General features: G+C 39.8%; 1 protein-coding gene across 4 annotated transcripts in view; it reads right to left on the bottom strand.

Annotated features, from left to right (window-relative positions):
* LOC139564665 (inactive phospholipase C-like protein 2) overlaps positions 1-22401 on the bottom strand; it is a 61272-nt gene that overhangs the window by 36031 nt on the left and 2840 nt on the right. For 2 of the 4 annotated variants that reach the window (XM_071384382.1, XM_071384386.1), the window contains exons 1-2: positions 18786-19051; positions 17720-18180 (exon numbers count right to left, since the gene is read on the bottom strand). In XM_071384382.1, coding sequence (XP_071240483.1) covers positions 17720-17980 — 261 coding nt within the window. In that variant the 5' untranslated portion in view covers positions 17981-18180; positions 18786-19051. The other 2 variants (XM_071384384.1, XM_071384383.1) reach the window with 2 other exon arrangements.

The following is a 22401-nucleotide window of genomic DNA, read 5'->3' as shown; positions in this document are numbered from 1 at the left end:
AATGCTGACCGCCTCCGCTCATATTCAAGTTGTCCCAGACAAGAGGACAAGCGTTAATGTCAAGCCCTAGTTGGGAACCCCTGCTTTAAATCTGACCTGAACCAGATTTATATTAGACTACAATGTGATGAGAAACAATAGCCAATATGGGAAATGAAAGGTAGACCTACGTGCAATATCAAAATCACATCAGTTATAACATTGCTTTACGATGAGAAAGTGTGACAACTTAAGTTTTTTTCAATAGTCTTCAAGCGAAAAAAGAAAATGAATTCAAAAATCTTTATAAAATGCATTGGGTAGAAGTAAATTAATCCAGATATAAATTCATATACACATCTTAAAATGACCGTGTTTTCATTAATTTGATTATATAATCTTAAAGCCCATTCAAAAACAGTATGGGACGTAAGGCAAAATGCGCAGTCATCTTAATTACATAGATCCAAACCCATGCTAGCAGATAGTGCAATGACGAAGTGTATGGGTAACGCTAGTTAGAGGCAGTTTCGTTAGCCAATGCTAACTTCCTTCATATTGGACAGACAAAAATGGTATCCGCGATTAATCTGACTCCTACAAAAATCCCAAAGTATCAATTTAAAGAGGCAAGCAGCAATAAATCATAGGTGTCAAGTCACACAATTTATATCCATGAAGGAGAGTGAGCAGCTTCAATATAGTTCAGCATCTAATAAGGGATCTTTAATGAGACTAGCCTAACTCATCCTGCTGGAAGGCTTCTTAACACCACAGTACTGCACTGTGAATAAAATTAGGCCCTACTGCTTAGTTTTTGCCAAGGGTATCAAGATGCCCAAAGCCTGCATAAACTTTAGTGTGATTACGGTTTTGCCGATTTATTGGCTGCATAGCTGGAAGAACCCCAAGATCCAACAGGAGAAGAGGACGGTGCTGGGGCAGAGGAAATGTTGTCAGGTCAAAGAAATCCATATGCCAATCATGAACAAATTAGGATGTGAGAAGAGAAATCTTATGAGCTCAATAATTGTACTAAAGTTGTAGAGTACAATGCCAATGCGTCTTGACAGTGACTGCCTTTCTAGCGTTCAATCACAGATCAAAAGATCCCGGCTGTTTGAGATCGACTAGCCTACATTGCAGTCGGTGACTGCAGACTGAGCAAAATGTATGCTATCGAATAGTTATGTCATATCCTGGGCCAACTCTTGAAGATGTATGGCAGGGGTCAGTAACAGGCGTCCCGTGGGTCAAAACCGGCCTGTGAATTATTTCCCCCCCTCCAAGATAAAAAAAACAAAAACAAGACTAATATCAAGGATTTCAGTTTTTCGGCAAAAAAAATACTAAAAATCACCAGGAATACAGTAAACATTTCCACATATAAAGAGAGAGATGTGATCATGTCAATATAAAATATTTACAAAATTATTCTTTTGAAATATAATATATTTTTGGGCTTACTTTTTGTACATTTTGCAATGTACAAATAATTATAAATTCTCTTCCGGACCGCATAACATCCGCTCAGACAAAAATCAGACCGCAGCTGAATCTAGTTGCCTATTCCCTACCACTACACAATTCAAACGGACTTGGGTTTAAAGTGAACAGGTGCTAACATCTGTTAATAATTCAAGGTGTCAGAAATGTGTATACCTGTGTTATCACGCTCTTATGCACTTCCCTTCAATTAATGGTGGTCTGCTACAAACTTTACCCTGGTAAAGCCACTTGAGTACTGCCAAGTCATCTGTGGTCCCACTGAAATAACAGGTTATAGCCGGTAGCTCTCCGTCAAGTCCCCAGCCCTGTAAATGAGTGACATCTTAGTGGATGAATGAATAAATTATACTGCAGGCTTGGTAGAGTGTAGCGAGACGTCTGAAACAAATACAGCACACAGTGAGAAACTTGAGACAGCACCCAGACCAGGAATGGTGACAGAAGATCTTTAATCAACGACAAAAAAAATACAGAGTTGGCTGATGCCGTTGGATCCCAACCAGAGCATGGCATTTTGGTAAATTAAGAAACACTCAAACAGTGGACTTGGTACGCAATATTTTAACTGAAAAGGTAATGCCATAAGTCCTCATGGTGGATAACAGCATGTGGTTGGGTAAAATGCCAGTGTAATCCTGGTGGTGTTAAACTGGTGCTGAGACACAAGAAAAAAATGGCAGTAAGCCTGACATTACAATTTTCACAAGGGAAGTTGGTACATGGGGGATGGACAGTCTTCCAGTGGTGTTTATTCGTGGGTGCGAAGGGTAACCAGACTTCCCCAAAATAATTACCAAGAAAGAAAACATAGAAAATAATTTATAATCTTTCATCTCTGTGTTTCATAATTTTCCTTCAAATCACAGGAGGATGAATGTATCTCACCTTAGAAAGCATCCAAGCGAGCGAAACAGCACCCCTCTGTCTCTGTAGGCCATCTATCTGATGCGGTCTTGACTGAAAGCGTATGACATTGTTGCAGCCCGTAGCATTGAATGCAAGGGAAGCCAGCAAGTATTTGGCCTCTCTTGATAATTTTTTTAAATAAAATAATAGCCAATCAGTGTGAGCTCAACTGTGAATGGTCCTGGCGCACCCAAAAAAAAAAAGTTAAAAAAAAAAAACATTTAAAAAAGTGTTAATGGAAGCCAGTTTGGGTTTGGCGTCACTCCTATCAAATCGCATTGAGAGCAAACGTCATTGACAGAAACAACTTGAATTGTTGCATCTTGTTGTGTTGTCCTCCGGTGGCAAGCTAGCTAAAATTGTCCCTTTCCTAAATTAGCCATGGAAATACGGATTTGGACTTCTGGTATTTTATTAGGATCCCCATTAGCTGTTGCAAAAGCAGCAGCTACAGTTCCTGGGGTCCACACAAAACACAATACAGAATGACATAATACAGAACATCATTAGACAAGAACAGAACTACATACATTTTTAAAAAGGCACACGTAGCCTACATATCAATGCATACACATAAACTATCTAGGTCAAATAGGGGAGAGGCGTTGTGCCGCAAGGTGTTGCTTTATCTGTTTTTTGAAACCAGGTTTGCCGTTTATTTGAGCAATATGAGATGGAAGGAAGTTCCATGCAATACTGTACGTACTTGAATTTGTTCTGGATAATACTGTACGTACTTGAATTTGTTCTGGATAATACTGTACGTACTTGAATTTGTTCTGGATTTTGGGACTACGAAAAAACACGTGCCGCTCTGTTCTGGGCCAGCTGCAGCTTAACTAGGTCTTTCCTTGCCGCACTGGACCACACGACTGGACAATAATCAAGATTAGATCAAACTAAAGCTTGCAGAACTTGCTTTTTGGAGTGTGGCGTCAAAAAAGCAGAGCATCCCTTTGTTACGGCTAGACCTCTCCCCATCTCTGCAACCATTGAATCTATATGTTTTGACCATGACAGTTTACAATCTAAGGTAACGCCAAGTAATTTAGTCTCCTCAACTTGTTCAACAGCCACACCAGTTTAATTTCCATCATTCTTTATATCATTGATCTTGGCTTCATAATAAAGTTTGTTATTTTTGTTGAGATTAGTCCCAACATTTCTCAATTTGCATTAAGTAAGCCAGTCAGATATACAGCCAGACTTATTAGCCACTCCTTTTGCCCCATCTCATTCAACTCCTCATCAATCCATGGACCCTAAACAGTTCTAACAGTCAGTTTAACAGGTGCATGTTTATCAATAATTGGAAGAAGCAAATTCATAAATTCATCAAGTGCAGCATCTGGATTAGAGATCGACCGATTAATCGGAATGGACGATTAATTAGGGCCGATTTCAAGTTGTCATAACAATCGGTAATCTGCATTTTTGGACACCGATCATGGCCGATTACATTGCACTCCACGAGGAGACTGCGTGGCAGGCTGACTACCTGTTATGCGAGTGCAGCAAGGAGCCACGGTAAGGTGCTAGCTAGCATTAAACGTATCTTATAAAAAACAATCAATCTTAACATTATCACTAGTTAACTACACTTGGTTGATGATATTACTAGTTTATCTAGCTTGTCCTGCATTGCATATAATCGATGCGGTGCCTGTTAATTTATCATTGAAATCATAGCCTACTTCGCCAAGCGGGTGATTTAACAAGCGCATTCGTGAAAAAAGCACTGTCGTTGCATCAATGTACCTAACCATAAACATCAACGCCTTTCTTAACTTCACTAGGGTAGGGGGCAGCATTCGGAATATTGGATTAAATACATGCCCAATTTAAACTGCCTGCTTCTCGGGCCCAGAAGATATGATATGCATAGAACTGGTAGATATGAACAGAAAACATTCTAAAGTTTCCAAAACTGTTCAAATAGTGTCTGTGAGTATAACAGAACTGATTTGGCAGGCGAAAACCTGAGAAAAATACTTCCTGAATGGATTTTCTTTTTTGGTTTTGTAGTTTTCTATTCAATGCCATAACAGTATCCATTGACTTAGGACTCAAGCTGCAGTTTCTATGCCTTCCACTAGATGTCAACAGTCTTTAGAAATAGTTTCAGGCTTGTATTCTGAAAGAATGAGGGAATAAGAGCATTCGGAATGACTGGACGCTAAAGTGTCGCAGAGCTTTTTCATGCGCTCGACAGAGAGAGAGAGCAATTCTTGTTTACCTTTTAAATTGACGACGTTATTGTCCGGTTGAAATATTATCGATTATTTAGGCTAAAAACAACCTGAGGATTGAATATAAACATCGTCTGACATGTTTCTATGAACTCTACGGATACAATTTGGATTTTTTTGTCTTCCTGTTTTGACTGCGTTTGAGCCTGTGGTTTACTGAAGAAAACACGCGAACAAAACTGAGGTTTTTGTATATAAAGAGACTTTATCGAACAAACGAAACATTTATTGAGTAAATTAATGTCTGCTGAGTCAACCATATGAAGATCATCAAAGGTAAGGGATTCATTTTATCTTTATTTCTGACTCTGACTGTTCTACTTGACTGGTTACTGTTTGTAATAAATTGTCTAGTGGGCTATGTTCTCAAATAATCGTAAGGTATGCTTTCGCCGTAAAGCATTTTTTAAATCTGACACCGTGGTTGGATTCACAAGACATTCATCTTTAAACCTATGTAAAATATTTTGTTTTGTTTTCTGAATTTTTATTATGAGTATTTCTGTATTTGAATTCGGCGCCCAGCAGTTTCACTGGCTGTTGAAGAGGTGGGACGCTAATGTCCCACATACCCAAGAGAGGTTAAAATCAATACACAAGTATATATTTTTAAACCTGCATATTTAGTTAATATTGCCTGCTAACATTAATTTCTTTTAACTAGGGAAATTGTGTCACTTCTCTTGCGTTCTGTGCAAAAGAGTCAGGGTATGTGCAGCAGTTTGGTCCGCCTGGCTCGTTGCGAACTGTGAAGACTATTTCTTCCTAACAAAGACAGCCAACTTCGCCAAACGGGGGATGATTTAACAAAAGCGCATTTGCGGAAAAAAAGCATAATCGTTGCACGAATGTACCTAACCATAAACATCAATGCCTTTCTTAAAATCAATACACAGAAGTATATTTTTTTAACCTGCATATTTTGTTAAAAGAAATTAATGTTAGCAGGCAATATTAAACTAGGGAAATTGTGTCACTTCTCTTGCGTTCATTGCACGTAGAGTCAGGGTATATGCAACAGTTTGGGCCACCTGGCTCGTTGCGAACTAATTTACCAGAATTTTACGTAATTATGACATAACATTGAAGGTTGTGCAATGTAACAGGAATATTTAGACTTATGGATACCACCCGTTAGATAAAACACGGAACGGTTCCGTATTTCACTGAAAGAATAAACGTTTTATTTTCAAAATTATAGTTTCCGGAATTGACCATATTAATGACCTAAGGCTCGTATTTCTGTGTGTTATGTTATAATTAAGTCTATGATTTGATATAGCAGTCTGACTGAGCGGTGGTAGGCAGCAGCAGGCTCATAAGCAATCATTCAAAAAGCACTTTCATGCGTTTGCCAGCAGCTCTTCGCAATGCTTCAAGCATTGCGCTGTTTATGACTTTATGACTAGCAACCCTATCAACTCCCGAGATTAGGCTGGTGTAACCGATGTGAAATGGCTAGCTAGTTAGCGGGGTGCGCGCTAATAGCGTTTCAAACGTCACTCGCTCTGAGACTTGGAGTAGTTGTTCCCCTTGCAGAGGGGCCGCGGCTTTTGTGGAGCGATGGGTAACGACGCTTCGAGGGTGGCTGTTTTCGATGTGTTCCTGGTTCGAGCCCAGGTAGGGGCGAGGAGAGGGACGGAAGCTATACTGTTACACTGGCAATACTAAAGTGCCTATAAGAACATCCAATAGTCAAAGGTATATGAAATACAAATGGTATAGAGAGAAATAGTCCTATAATTCCTATAATAACCTCAACCTAAAACTTCTTACCTGGGAATATTGAAGACTCATGTTAAAAAGGAACCACCAGCTTTCATATGTTCTCATGTTCTGAGCAAGAAACTTAAACGTTAGCTTTTTTTACAGGGAACATATTGCACTTTTACTTTCTTCTCCAACACTGTTTTTGCTTTATTTAAACCAAATTGAACATGTTTCATAATTGATTTGAGGCTAAATTGATTTTATTGATGTATTATATTAAAAGTTCAAATAAAAGTGTTCATTCAGTAGTGTTGTAATTGTCATTATTACAAATAAATAATTAAAAAATATATTTTATTTTTCTTCCAAATATTATATATTTTTCTTCTTTACTAAAAAAAAAATCAAATTTCTTTCATTAAAAAAAAAAATATATATAAAAAAAAATAAAAAAATGGTTTAAATATATTAAAAAATAAATTTAAATTTGATATATATATATATATAAAATAAAAAATATCGGCCGATTAGTCGGCATCAGCTTTTTTGGTCCTCCAGTAATCGGTACCGGCGTTGAAAAATCATAATCGGTTGACCTCTAGTCTGGATGCTCCACATTAATCACATCAGACCAACAGATATTTTTATCATCATCCACATAAAAATCACAGGAAAATCTTTTGTTTGATCTCATACACTATTTTAGGCCCAGCTGTTGGAACTTTGGCTTTCCTGGATATAGCCACTATATTGTGATCACTGCATCCAATGGGTATGGATGTAGCTTAAGAACAAAGGTCTACAGCATTAGTAAAAATGTGATCGATACATGTGGATGATCTTGTTCTTGTAGTGTTTGTAAACACCCTGGTAGGTTGATTAATAACCTGAACCAGATTACAGGCACTGGTTACAGTAAGAAGCTTCCTCTTGAACGGACAGCTTGATGAAAACCAGTCAATATTCAGGTCCCCAAGAAAGTAGATCTGTTTACATCACATACACTATCAAGCATTTCCCACATATTATTTAGATACTGACTGTTAGCACTTGGTGGCCTATAGCAACACCTCAAAAGAAAAGTCTTTAGATGTACAAAGTGAACCTGCAACCACAACACTTCAATAACACTTGACATAAGATCTTCTCTAAGCATTACAGGGATACGGCTCTGAATATATACAGCAACTCTTACCCCATACGCATTTCTGTCTCTTCTATAAATGTTATATCCTTGTATTGCTACTGATGTATCATCAAATGATTTATCGAAGTGAGTCTCAGAAATGGCTAATATATGAATGTTATCTGATGTTAGCAAGTTATTGATTTCATGAACCTTATTTCTAAGGCTACATATAATAATATGGGCTATTTTCAGCCCTCTCCTGGGTAGCTTATTAGAGATAGACATAACATTGAAAAAAGCAGACAAAGCAAGAGAAAAAAATACACAGTTGAAGTCAGAAGTTTACATACACTTAGGTTGGAGTCATTAAAACTCGTTTTTCAACCACTCCACAAATTTCTTGTTAACAAACTATAGTTTTGGCAAGTCGGTTAGGACAGCTACTTTGTGCATGACACAAGTAATTTTTCCAACAATTGGTTACAGACAGATTATTTCACTTATAGTTCACTGTATCACAATTCCAGTGGGTCAGAAGTTTACATACACTAAGTTGACTGTGCCTTTATACAGCTTAGAAAATTCCAGAAAATTATATTATGGCTTTAGAAGCATCTGATAGGCTAATTGACATCATTTGAGTCAATTGGAGGTGTACCTGTGGATGTATTTCAAGGCCTACCTTCAAACTCAGTGCCTCTTTGCTTGACATCATGGTAAAATAAAAATAAAATCAGCCAAGACCAAAATAAATAAATTGTAGACCTCTACAAGTCTGGTTCATCCTTGGGAGCAATTTCCAAATGCCTGAGGGTACCACGTTCATCTGTATAAACAATAGTACGCAAGTATAAACACCATGGGACCATGCAGCCGTCATACCGCTCAGGAAGGAGACGCATTCTGTCTCCTAGAGATTAACTGTTTGGCCATAATGACCATCGTTATGTAAGTGGGAAGCTTGCAAGCTGAAGAACACCACCCCAACCGTGAAGCACGGGGGTGGCAGCATCAATGTGATCAAAGTGATGGCCACTCAAATACCTTGACTTTGTTGTTCTTAAGCCATTTTGCCACAGCTTTGGGAAGTATGCGTCGGGTCATTGTCCATTTGGAAGACCCATTTGCGACCAAGCTTTAACTTCCTGACCCATGTCTTGAGATGTTGCTTCAATATATCCACATACTTTTCCTGCCTCATGCTGCAATCTATTTTGTGAAGTGCACCAGTCCCTCCTGCAGCAAAGCACCCCCACAACATGACGCTGCAACCCCCGTGCTTCATGGTTGGGATGGTGTCTTCAGCTTACAAGCCTCCCCCTTTTTCCTCCAAACATAACGATGGTCATTATGGCTAAACAGTTCTATTTTTGTTTCATCAGACCAGAGGATATTTCTCCAAAAAGTACGATCTTTGTCCCCATGTGCAGTTGCAAACCGTAGTCTGGCTTTTTCATGGAGGTTTTGGAGCAGTGGCTTCTTCCTTACTGAGCGACCTTTCAGGTTGTCGGCATAGGACTCGTTTTACTGTGGATATAGATACTTTGTACCTGTTTTCTCCAGCATCTTCACAAGGTCCTTTGCTGTTGTTCTGGGATTGATTTGCACTTTTCGCACCAACGTACGTTCATCTCTAGGAGACAGAACGCATCTCCTTCCTGAGTGGTATGACGGCTGTGTGGTCCCATGGTGCTTATACTTGCTTACTATTGTTTGTATAGATAAACATGGTATCTTCAGGCATTTGGAAATTGCTCCCAAGGTTGAATCAGACTTGTAGAAGTCTTACAATTTAGATTTCTTTTGATTTTCCCATGATGTCAAGCAAAGAGGCACTGAGTTTGAAGGTAGGCCTTGATACATCCACAGGTACACCTCCAATTGACTCAAATGATGCCAATTAGCCTATCAGAAGCTTCTAAAGCCATAATATCATTTACTGGAATTTTCCAAGCTGTTTAAAGGCACAGTCAACTTAGCGTATGTAAACTTCTGACCCACTGGAATTGTGATACAGTGAACTATAAGTGAAATAATCTGTCTGTAAACAATTGTTGGAAAAATTACTTGTGTCATGCACAAAGTAGCTGTCCTAACCGACTTGCCAAAACTATAGTTTGTTAACAAGAAATTTGTGGAGTGGTTGAAAAACGAGTTTTAATGACTCCAACCTAAGTGTATGTAAACTTTCGACTTCAACTGTAGGTTGTAATATTGCTTTTTTTCTGGCTTCCCCAGTGATTATACCCATGCACCACTACTGCGGTCTTCCCTAAAAATGTACTACTGCTCCTCTGATGAAAGACAGACCTATGACCAAGTAGCTTGGCATGAAAATGGGTTGGCTTTCGAACTTTCTATTTGCCAACACATAGTTTCCGGCTTTTCACTGACAGCAAATGTTGCGCAGCATACTAGGCCTAGCTTCTTTCATTTTAACAGAGGCAAAATATTGCCGCAGTGCTTAGTTCCTAACATTCTTGCAGCCATTGATATAGCATGGTGAAATATTAATTACAAAAATTAAGATGCACAATGCATGTGTGACAATTAAGTATGCCTACCTGCATCCGATGGCCGATAACTGAAATAGCCATCATAATATAGCCTTCAACAATGATAAGTAATTATAGGATTAATGACGCATTGCTCCCACAATCCATTTGCTCCATGTTCACTTCATAGCTTTTAGGGCTGACCCCATTAAGTCGACTGGTCGATTTTTTGGTCGATAGGCTGTTGGTCGACCAATATTTATTTTTAGTCGAGCAGTGGAAAATATTTGTAAAAATATGTATGGCACATGAGACACCAGTCTGATTCACGTCTGTCTGAGTGGACTAATCCATTGCAGAGGCCATAGGGATGGCACACCAGTATCACCAGTTGTACATTTACCATTAATTCCCACTATTTCTAATCTACAATGTTTGTTTGGTTAAGGTAATTTCTGTTAATGCATTCAATATATTATTACTACAGTCTTACCATCATCCTTGTAGGAGTGGACACATTGTTTGCAGAGCACACAACCTAGGCTACACTGATTTATTTCATTCCATTTACAAGTTGTCAATTTATTCATTGTCTTTTGTTTGTACTGTAGCGCTCCTGTCAATCTTGACTAAGGACACACACCTGATTACGCATAGAAGTAAGCCTATAGGCTACCTGGCTTGCACGCAAATGCAGGCCTATAAATGTGCCCCTTTGGTGATCTAATACTATTTCTCAAAGTAATTTTTTCTTCGCCTCAAACGGCAAGTAAACGAAGTCTGTTTTTACATCCATTGAGAATGACAATAGTTCCTCAATGTAGCCTATTTGAAAAATCTTTCCAGCTCTATCCCTTTAGATAAACATTCAGAAAGGGGGAAAAAATGTCTTGCCCTGATCCGGTGGAAATATCATAAAATAGGCCTACCTGATTACTTCTTATCCCGCAAATATCCTACAGTTGTGTCTCTCCAGCGCTCACTGGCACAGGAAACTGAGAGCCCAGAATATTTTATGCAATGTTACTAGTTCGCTAGCAGGAGCTTTGGGCCGGACCAAGCTAATAGTTGACAATGTTTCAAGTTCCTTGCAAACAGGCCATGCCATGTTAATTGTTTACAAGGACAGGGAGCGCAGCATATTGTAGCCTCAATTACCTAGATAGCTAGCTGGCTAACTGAGCAATCTTCTCTACATTGATTTGATGCAGTCAAGTAGGACTGAGTGATATGGCCAAAATATCATACCACGGTATTTTTATTTTATTTTTTAATTGGACGGTATGATGATATTTTATGTTTTTGAATAATATGTATTATTTGGTGTATGTCCATCATCCATTTCGTATGATATGTTACAAATTTGTTGTGGCTAACGTTAGTTAAGTGGCTAGAGTTAGGAGTCAAGGTTAGGGCAGGGTTAGCTAAAAGGGTTAAGGTTAGGGAAAGGGTTAGATAACATGCTAAGAAGTAACAACGCTGTTAATTAGCAAAAATTGTCCTTGAGATTCACACACAACCTTTGGGTTGCTAGATGTTAGGGGTCAAGGTTAGGAGTTAGGTTAGGGTTAGCTAAGAGGGTTAAGGTTTGAAGAAGGGTTCACTAACATGCTAAGTAGTTGCAAAGTAGCTAAAAAGTAGTTGCAAAATAGCACATTTTGCTAAAATGCTAAACATGTCCATGATGAGATTCGAACACACAACCTTTGCGTTGCAAGACATTCACGTTATACACCCACCCCGACCATACAAACCCTCCTTTTGTTTTTGCCTCAAGTAATCTTCCATCTAATGTAACCATAGCAAACGTAACATATCATTCCAATTTCAGTGTCCAGGATGGATTTACACTTACCATGTTATATCTAGTCTATGAGACCAGTGACATTTCACATTCAACAGGGTTTGGTTAGCGCTAGGATGCAAGAAAGATCAGGCATCATAAACTGGTGTAGGCTGGTGTCATGTAAACTACTCAATATCGACAAATAACCCTGGTCTTGAGAAAAGGGAAGAAAAAAAATTGCTGCAAGGGATTCCTAAGCTAACTAAGTAGAAGTATAAGGCTCCCCTTGAAATATGGAGCATCTGAATTGAAAGAGAACGTATTGCTACTCCTGTTCTGCCTGGACCAGATCAGAAGATCGATTTATTTGCAGTGGACAGCTGGAAAAATCCTAGGCCTACATTTTTCTTGGACGATCACTAAAATCAGGGACATGCTCTGAGCTGTGGTTTTGGCAACAAGATACAGAAGATAATTGATAGCCATCAAACAATGGAGGGACCATGTTAAAGGGAACTCTGTGAAAAAATAATTTAGCCACAGGTTCAATCAAAAATCAGTCATTTCCAGTGGTTGGTCAACTTAACAGAATTTAAAACTGTTAGGCCAATGCTACATTATCATTCACATAATGTGTAGGCCGTCATTGTAAATAAGAATTTGTTGTTAACGGACTTGACTAGTTAAATAAATAAAAATCTGGATTTTTACACCTCTAGCAGTATGATACATAGTGGTTTAAATTGTGCGAGTCTACTTTTGATTATATTTTGAGCACATACTGTGACCTGACCCAAGCTAGGCCTATCTCCCACTCAGCAATACCACAACTTTGGCAGCCAAGTTTCAGCCCACTGTGTGTGTGTGTGTGTGTGTGTGTGTGTGTGTGTGTGTTAATATGAGAAAGTGTTATTTTAAGTCCCAACCACAAGTTTTTTGGGGGGTTATCTGTACTTCACAATTTATATTTTTGAAGACTTTTTACTTTTACTTCACTACATTCCTAAAGAAAATAATGTACTTTTTACTCTATACATGTCTCCCGACACCCAAAAGTAAATTGAATGGCTAGCAGGACAGGAAAATTGTCAAATTCATGCACTTATCAAGAGAACATCCCTGGTCCTCCCCATTGCCTCTGATCTGGCAGACTCAGTGTTGGAGTATGCTCCTGGCTATCCTTAAATAAATGTGTGTTTTTTTAAAGCCAATTGTGCTGTCTGGTTTGCTAAAATAGGAAATTTGAAATGACTTACTAAGTATATTTCAGCAATTACATTTACTTTTGATACTTAAGTATATTTCAAACCAAATACTTTTAGAGACTTTTACTCAAGCAGTATTTTAATTGCGGGACTTTCACTTGAGTAGTTTTCTTTAGAGATATCTTTACTTTTACTCAAGTATGACAATTTGGTACTTCTTCCACCACTGCCGACCACATCCTCTCATCACTGCAGAAAAACAATTCTGCTTTAGTAGGTAAATAGCTTATTATATTACTCAGGGGTTGGAACCATTTTCAAAGAACATAAAAAAAGAACAAACCATTTTTAGGAACGGAAACAAAAGTGATATCTAGTGTTCCAGAACAGAACCATTATTTTCAAATCTTAAGAACAAGTTGTTTTTCTTTGTTCCAGAAAAATTACAAATTTCTAGTGCATCATTCTGTAATAATTCATGTAATAATTCATGTAATATCCTAAACACATTCCGATTCACTTCATGTCCCCTCCATCCCCACATCACAGGAGGCATAATAATGGCCGGAACGAAGCAAATGGAATATCAAACACATGGAAACCATGCGTTTGATAAATTTGATACCATTCCACTCCAGCCATTACCACAAGCCTGCACTTATCTGACCAATCAAACATGTAAACAAATATCTTACCCGTTCCACAGAAAGCTGCTCTCTGAAAATTGGTGGAGTAAATGTAAAAACAATATTGATTTCAAAGGTTAAAAAATGAAGGAAAACTTTCGACGTGTGCCAATGGGGATTTGCGCTCCATAATACAGTTGAAAATCAGTGTTCATGTTATGAGTGTGGACAAAGTGAAAGTGCCAGTCTTCTCATTGGAAGTGCTTAAATCATTCATATAAATTCAATCTTGAAGGCTGTGCACAATTAATTATACACTGAACAAAAAATAAACGCAACATGTAAAGTTTTGGTCCCATGTTTCATGAGCTGAAATGATCCCAGAAATGTTCCATACACACAAAAATATTATTTAGCGCAAATTGTGCACACATTTATTTACATCCTTGTTAGTGAGCATTTCTCCTTTGCCAAGATAATCAATTCACCTGACACCTGACAGGTGTGGCATATTAAAGGCCTCCCGGGTGGCGCAGTGGTCTAGGGCACTGCATCGCAGCGCTAGCTGTGCCACCAGAGACTCTGGGTTCGCGCCCAGGCTCTGTCGCAGCCGGCCGCGACCGGGAGGTCCGTGGGGCGACGCACAATTGGCCTAGCGTCGTCCGGGTTAGGGAGGGTTTGGCCGGTAGGGATATCCTTGTCTCATCGCACACCAGCGACTCCTGTGGCGGGCCGGGCACAGTGCGCGCTAACCAAGGTAGCCAGGGGAACGGTGTTTCCTCCGACACATTGGTGCGGCTGGCTTCCGGGTTGGAGGCACGCTGTGTTAAGAAGCAGTGCAGCTTGGTTGGGTTGTGTTTCGGAAGACGCATGGCTTTCGTACGGGAGTTGTAGCGATGAGACAAGATAGTAATTAGTAACAATTGGATACCACAAAAACAGTTCTGCAAGGTGAACAGACACTAAACAGAAAATAAACACCCACAACCAAAATGGGGAAAACAGGCTACCTAAGTATGCCAGGCCAAACACAGAAATACAATAACATAGAAAAAAGAACATAGACTACCCACCCCAACTCACGCCCTGACCAACCTAACACAAAGACATAAAAAAGGAACTAAGGTTAGAACGAGACAGCATTAAGCTTTGTTCAATAGCAATGATAGGTTTGTCGACACAGAAGGTATCCCAAATGTGAACATCCTGGACCAACCAAGAGCTTGGTGAGTGAAAGTATATGCAGCAAATTTTGGGGGGGTAAATACAGAATCCTCTGCTCTCCAATACCTTTCAATAGACATAATTTAACTATTAGTTTGTAGTTTTTTTTAACCTTGAGTCACAGGAGTGGACATCAGATGAAATAAATAGTTCTTCACAGCTGGGAAGTGACAGGTTAAATGTGCCAAGAAAGTGCTGCCCGCAAAACATGGCTTGAAAAAGAGCTTAACTGGAAAGAACCATGTTCATTGCTGGCAAATTAACAATACCACAATGAAAAGGCTCACAATGAATAACATAGTTGATTGAGATTTTGGACAATAACAAGTACGAGCCTCATCTACAGTAGGTCCAGAAATTAGCTGATCAAAAGATATTGATGCAACTGCAGTCACAGTGGGGACTATCCATTCATAAGGCTACACAGTTGACTTGCAGATATGATAAGAAGGCTAGAGCAGGGACGGGCAACTCCAGTCCTCAGGGGCCAAAGTGGTTGTCTCACTCCCCTCCCCCCCCCCAATCCCTAGCAAACACATCTGATTAAACTAATTGCAGTCTAAACTAAAAGATCATTCATTGATTATTGGAGTCAGTTGTGTTAGCTGGGGCAAAATTGTGACACCAATCAGGCCACAAAGGACTGGAGTTGCCCATCCCTGGGCTAGAGTGTAAGCCATTTATTTATTTCACCTTTATTTAACCAGGTAGGCAAGTTGAGAACAAGTTCTCATTTACAATTGCGACCTGGCCAAGATAAAGCAAAGCAGTTCGACACATACAACAACACAGAGTTACACATGGAGTAAGACAAACATACAGTCAATAATACAGTAGAAAAATAAGTCTATATACAATGTGAGCAAGTGAGGTGAGATAAGGGAGGTGAAGGCAAAAAAAAGGCCATGCTGGCAAAGTAAATACAATATAGCAAGTAAAAAAGTAAAACACTGGAATGGTTAAATAAGCTGCCATAGGCAGCTTAAAATCAAAAGATGCATAGAAATAAGGGATAGACCTAAATAAGCTGTTTCCATTAACTTGTCCAGTGATTTTATTGTTGTTGACATTTAGAAAGTTTGCATAGAAATTGCAACAACTGCCTTTGTTTCTACTGAACTGTCTTGTGAGAAAAACAGCAGGCCGTAATGATGTCAACCCCCTGCCCCCCAAAAATGTAAACATTTGCAAAAACCTTGAGTGCCGAATAAAAAAAAATGAAAGTGGTTCAACTGTTTCCATAATCCATTTAGGGAAATTACGCGTTAATAAATGTGACAGTTTGTATGCCTTCCCACCTACAGTATGTTTCATGTCTCAGGTAGCCCGCAAAGGCCAGCGTGTATAGAATGGAAGAATTTACTCATATTTGCCATATTCCAATAATTCTCATGTGCCAACGTATCGCCATGGTCTGTGCCATTGTGCAGCTTGCACTCCTGTAGAGCTGAAATAATTGGGTTGTGAAACTTGCATCCAGCCAACCAGAAAAGCAAGGCGAAACAATTCAGGCATTCTTGAAAGTCAAGACAATCCTTGTTCTGCAAATAAACATTTGTATTTTTGCAAGCAGTAGACTTTTAGAATTAAAATGTGTAGTGGAGCTTAATAGTTATGCGTGACATCACGTGCCCAGAGTACCTTAAATTATTCGGCAATAATCATTTATTCTGAAAAACTGTTTTCATCATAATTCCTCACAATAAAGAAAGTTTGACAAAAGACAAATCCACACATTGAATGGATAAAAAATGTTGTCGATCTTTAGAACATTTCTTCAATAGCTGCTGTTTCTATTACACTTCGCAATGTTTTTTTTGCGACATTGCTTTTATTGAATAAACCTGGGTCAATGGAAACCTGCCTAATGAGCAGCAATAAGCTAAATACAAAAATGCTGTGAGTTTAGCAATGTGATAGCCTCAGTCTGCAAGACCTAGGCTACACTTGAATGCAATTTGTAGGCCTATTTAGGGGTTTGTAGCCTTCACTTTCAGGGAAAACAAGTCAAACGAACAACCTTGCAACACAGTCAATGAGGAAATAGGTGAATGCATCATTTCCTTCATGAGGCCATCTGTTGGCCTCTATATTAGACAACTGACAACACTATCGTAATGAAGACAACGGAATACAAAGCTGAGAAGTCTTAATGAGGAAAAGCCTTGTCTCGTGATGAACTGCTTACAAAACCAATGTGTTCAGACAACAATGGCACCAATTTAATTTGGAAACTGTTCTTAACCACAGGAATTGGTCCCGACTTTCCCAAATGTGGAATGGCAACATATGGTAAATGTCAAGCACTCAAGATTGTTGTTTGAAAGATGTCGCAAACGGATCACTTTAATCTCCAAATTCAGTTTACGCAAAGCATTCAAGCAATGTTTTCCAACAGAACATCTTTGTAAGAACGCCTGTAACCTAGACATTGTTGTCCCATACTAACTCCCTGTCTCTTCATATTAAGGTCCCATCTTCAATTTCATAAATGAGTTAGTGAGGACTTGGCCTAGGATATTTTTAAACAATAGTATTCAATCTGATGGAGGTTTATCCCCTCCTAGTAGTCACCTATCCAGAATTCAGCTAAATAGCGCAGATATTTACCATGAGCTGACAACACAGAAGTTACTTAATTTGCTCTGAATGGTGAATTGACACTTGCGATGAAATTCAGACAAGACCTATACTTTCACCTGACCGTTTGCATTGTCAATGTGTGTGTGAACAGTGGTTTTTGGATTGCAAGTGGTCGTATGGTCGAGGTTGCTGAACCAATGTGCATAACATGTACACTTCGTGGAAGATCAAATCTAAGGATGCATCCACTATGCTAACCATCTAGCCAACCATGCATCCCTCTTCGCGTTTTCAAATCCGTATGCAAATATGACTTACCTTTATAATGCTGCTCCTGCGTGGTATTCCAGATTTGGAATCCAATCCGACAGAGGAGTTGTTGGCTGTTTCAAGCCCTGGGCTGTCAGGTAACGTTACGGCGACAGATTCTGATCCAACCATGTCTGCCGGTATCCCACAGTCCCCATTGAAGACAGATACTTCGCACTGCGTCTTCCCGTCTGTTTTATCACTGGTAAAGGCCACCAAATCCCCAGTATTCGATGGAGATGAGCCGTCGTTCTCTCCAAACTCCGCCATAGGCACTCCACGCACAGACAGACCAAGCGTAGCTGTCAAGCTGCAATGTAGGTGTTTCACTTGCAACGCTGTTGTATTTATCCAATGTCCTGGCTTGCTAGCTAGCTACCTCGTTATAACATCTGCACAAAAACGTTCCGTATCATCTTTCGGTCCATATTTGACTCGTACCTAATGTCGCGTGCTCCATGGATTGTGCTCTGTAAAACAAAACGCATCATTAACAAGAGACACTGAATATCAATAGATTCAACTGTTCAATGTTAGACATTATCATCTGAAATTGCATGCACACAATATGTCTAATTATGTGACTAACGTTAGCTAATTACATACAAACAGTGCAATTGCATTCAATGGACTTTTCAATTGGCAAAGCTGTCGGTATAACATTTCAAAATGATGTTTCATAATGGATGCATTAGTTAGCGTAAGCTACATCGTCTCATTTGAAATGATGATGTCTGGTTAAGGCATTCGATAGTTAGCAGCCTAGCTAAGCTTCGTTAGTCAACAAGTTAGCCATATTTACAATCGTCACGGATAGACGTGCCTGGTTTGTTAGCTGCTGTGTATATCTAGACTAGAGCTAATTTAGGTATAGCTAGTTAACGTAGTCAGAGATCCTTACTCTGTCATGTTACGTTAACTGACAAATTAGCCCACATTTCATAAACTTGCCAAAAGTTAGCTAACATTAACTAACCTGGCAAGCTAACACTACATCCAAAAATGTTCTAACTAACCCTCATGTATCTGTGCTACAGCCACCCATGGCAACATAATTTCGTGTTATCACACTTGCCTTGCTTGATAAAGTATTGTAGGAAGAGAACAAAGTTCCATTCTGCTGTGCTATCCAGCTGCAACGACGCGACTACTGTTCAGTCCCTGCTTCACCACCAGTTGCTGCATTAGCTAACTTGCAATTTAGCTAGCTTGTTAACAAGTAGTCACCGACTAAACCCAACTGTCAATACATTTGCTATCTAAATAAAATGTATCTAGCGAGCTAACCGTTTAGAAAAAGTCGAAAAGTGAACAAATTACTTGTAACAGGCAGTAACGACAACGAACCTTCTTTCAATCAAACCTTTCTCATAGAAAAAGGTAATCGATCAAAACCGGTTCTCTATAATTACACTAGATGACTGGTTAGGGCACTGTTTTGAAGCCACCGCGTCTACGTCCTGGCACGCACCCAACACAATAAAAACAAAATAATTTTGGAAGCTATAGAAATGCAATTATTAATGTCCCGCGTTTATTCTATTACAGACACCTTCATGCATACTTTAAATATATATTATGTGAGTTAAACATACTTTATATATATATATATATATATATATATATATATATTTTTTAATGTATTTAAAGTATGATTTTTGAAAGTATTAATGTTACTGTCCCCACTACCACAACAAATACTTATGCATGTAATTTTGTCCTTGACACGTTTAACTGAAATACAGTAGAATTCCATTCATTCCTATGGCGGACTCCCTATTCTGGGGAGTGCCAATATGGCCGACCGGTAGCTTCATGGTCCCTCATTGGCCAATACGTAGGATATACAATCCCGGGTTTATATACCGTGGATTCGGAAAGTATTGAGATCCCTCCCCTTTTTCCATATTTTGTAACGTTACAGCCTTATTCTAAAATGTATAAAATTATTATTATTTTTTTTTTTTTTACATAAATCTACACACAGTACCCCATAATGACAAGATTAAAACATGTTTGTAGAAATGTGTGCAAATTTATTAAAAACAAAAACAGAAATACCTTATTTACATAAGTATTCAGACCCTTTGCTATGAGACTCGAAAATTGAGGTGCATCCTGTTTCCATTGATCATCCTTGAGATGTTTTTACAACTTGATTGGAGTCGACCTGTGGTAAATTCAATTGATTGGACATTTTGGAAAGACACACAACTGTCTATATAAGGTCTCACAGTTGACAGTGCGTTTCAGAGCAAAAACCAAACCATGACGACAAAGGAATTGGCCGTAGAGCTCCGAGACAGGGTGGTGTCGAGGCACGTATCTGGGGAAGGGTACCAAAAAATGTCTGCAGCATTGAAGGTCCCCAAGAACACAGTGGCCTCCATCATTCTGAAATGTACGAAGTTTGGAACCAACAAGACTCTTCCTAGAGCTGGCCGCCCGGCCATACTGAGCAGTCAAGGGAGAAGGGCCTAGGTCAGGGAGGTGAACAAGAACCCGATGGTCACTCTGGCAGAGCTCGAGAGTTCTTCTGTGGAGATGGGACAACCTTCCAGAAGGACAACCATCTCTGCAGCACTCCACCTTTATCATAGAGTGGTCAGACAGAAGTCCCTGCTCAGTAGACAAAAGTCCCTGCTCATGGCTCACATCAACAATATTATCCCAGAAACCCTAGACCAACTCCATTTTGCTCTTTCACACCTGGAAAAAAGGAACACCTATGTGAGAATGCTATTCATTGACTACATCTCAGCGTTCAACACCATTGTGTCCTCATAACTCATCACTAAGCTAAGGACCCTGGGACTAAACCTCCCTCTGCAACTGGATCCTGGACTTCCTGACGGGCCGCCCCAGGTGGTAAGGGTAGGTAACAACACATCCGTCACGCTGATTCTCAACACGGAGGCCCCTCAGGGGTGCGTGCTCAGTCCCCTCCTGTACTTCCTGTTCACTCATGACTGTGTGGCCAGGCACGACTCCAACACCATCATTAAGTTTGTCGATGACACAACAGTGGCCTGATCACCAACAATGACGAGACAGCCTATAAGGAGGTCAAAGACCTGGCCGTGTGGTGTCAGGACAACAACCTCGAGAGCATGCTGACTGGTTGCATCACTGCCTGGTATGGCAACTACTCGGCCTCCGACCGCAAGGCACTACAGAGGGTAGTGTGTACGGCCCGGTACATCACTGGGGCTAAGCTTCCTGCCATCCAGAACCTCTATACCAGGCGGTGTCAGAGGAAGGCCCTAAAAAATGTCAAAGGCTCCAGCCACCCTTGTCATAGATTGTTCTCTCTGCTACTGCACGGCAAGCGGTACTGCTCAGACCAAGGTGCATCAAAAGTCGTGCTATAAATTCTCAGACAACACAAAGATTCCTTGATGCCCTTCCAGACTCCTTCTGCCTACCCAAGGACGTCAGAGGACAAAAATCAGTTAACCACCTAACTGAGGAACTCAATTTAACCTTGCGCAATACCCTAGATGCAGTTGCACCCCTAAAAACTAAAAACATTTGTCATAAGAAACTAGCTCCCTGGTATACAGAAAATACCCGAGCTCTGAAGCAAGCTTCCAGAAAATTGGAACGGAAATGGCGCCACACCAAACTGGAAGTCTTCCGACTAGCTTGGAAAGACAGTACCGTGCAGTATCGAAGAGCCCTCACTGCTGCTCGATCATCCTACTTTTCCAACTTAATTGAGGAAAATAAGAACAATCCAAAATTAATTTTTGATACTGTTGCAAAGCTAACTAAAAAGCAGCATTCCCCAAGTGAGGATGGCTTTCATTTCAGCAGTAATAAATTCATGAACTTCTTTGAGGAAAAGATCATGATCATTAGAAAGCAAATTACGGACTCCTCTTTAAATCTGCGTATTCCTCCAACGCTTAGCTGTCCTGAGTCTGCACAACTCTGCCAGGACCTAGGATCAAGAGAGACACTTAAGTGTTTTAGTACTATATCTCTTGACACAATGATGAAAATAATCATGGCCTCTAAACCTTCAAGCTGCATACTGGATCCTATTCCAACTAAACTACTGAAAGAGCTGCTTCATGTGCTTGGCCCTCCTATGTTGAACATAATAAACGGCTCTCTATCCACCGGATGTGTACCAAACTCTCTAAAAGTGGCAGTAATAAAGCCTCTCTTGAAAAAGCCAAACCTTGACCCAGAAAATAGAAAAAACTATCGGCCTATATCGAATCTTCCATTCCTCTCAAAAATTTTAGTAAAAGCTGTTGCGCAGCAACTCACTGCCTTCCTGAAGACAAACAATGTATACGAAATGCTTCAGTCTGGTTTTAGACCCCATCATAGCACTGAGACTGCACTTGTGAAGGTGGTAAATGACCTTTTAATGGCGTCAGACCGAGGCTCTGCATCTGTCCTCGTGCTACTAGACCTTAGTGCTGCCTTTGATACCATCGATCACCACATTCTTTTGGAGAGACTGGAAACCCAAATTGGTCTACACGGACAAGTTCTGGCCTGGTTTAGATCTTATCTGTCGGAAAGATATCAGTTTGTCTCTGTGAATGGTTTGTCCTCTGACAAATCAACTGTACATTTCGGTGTTTCTCAAGGTTCCGTTTTAGGACCACTATTGTTTTCACTATACACCGGACGTGCTACCTGTCCCAGACCTGCTGTTTTCAACTCTCTAGAGA

The sequence above is a fragment of the Salvelinus alpinus genome, chromosome 35, assembly GCF_045679555.1.
Source record: "Salvelinus alpinus chromosome 35, SLU_Salpinus.1, whole genome shotgun sequence".
NCBI classification, from domain to species: Eukaryota; Metazoa; Chordata; class Actinopteri; order Salmoniformes; family Salmonidae; genus Salvelinus; species Salvelinus alpinus.
The sequence above is the reverse complement of the archived record's forward strand: the minus strand, read 5'-3'. Positions and strand labels throughout refer to the sequence as shown.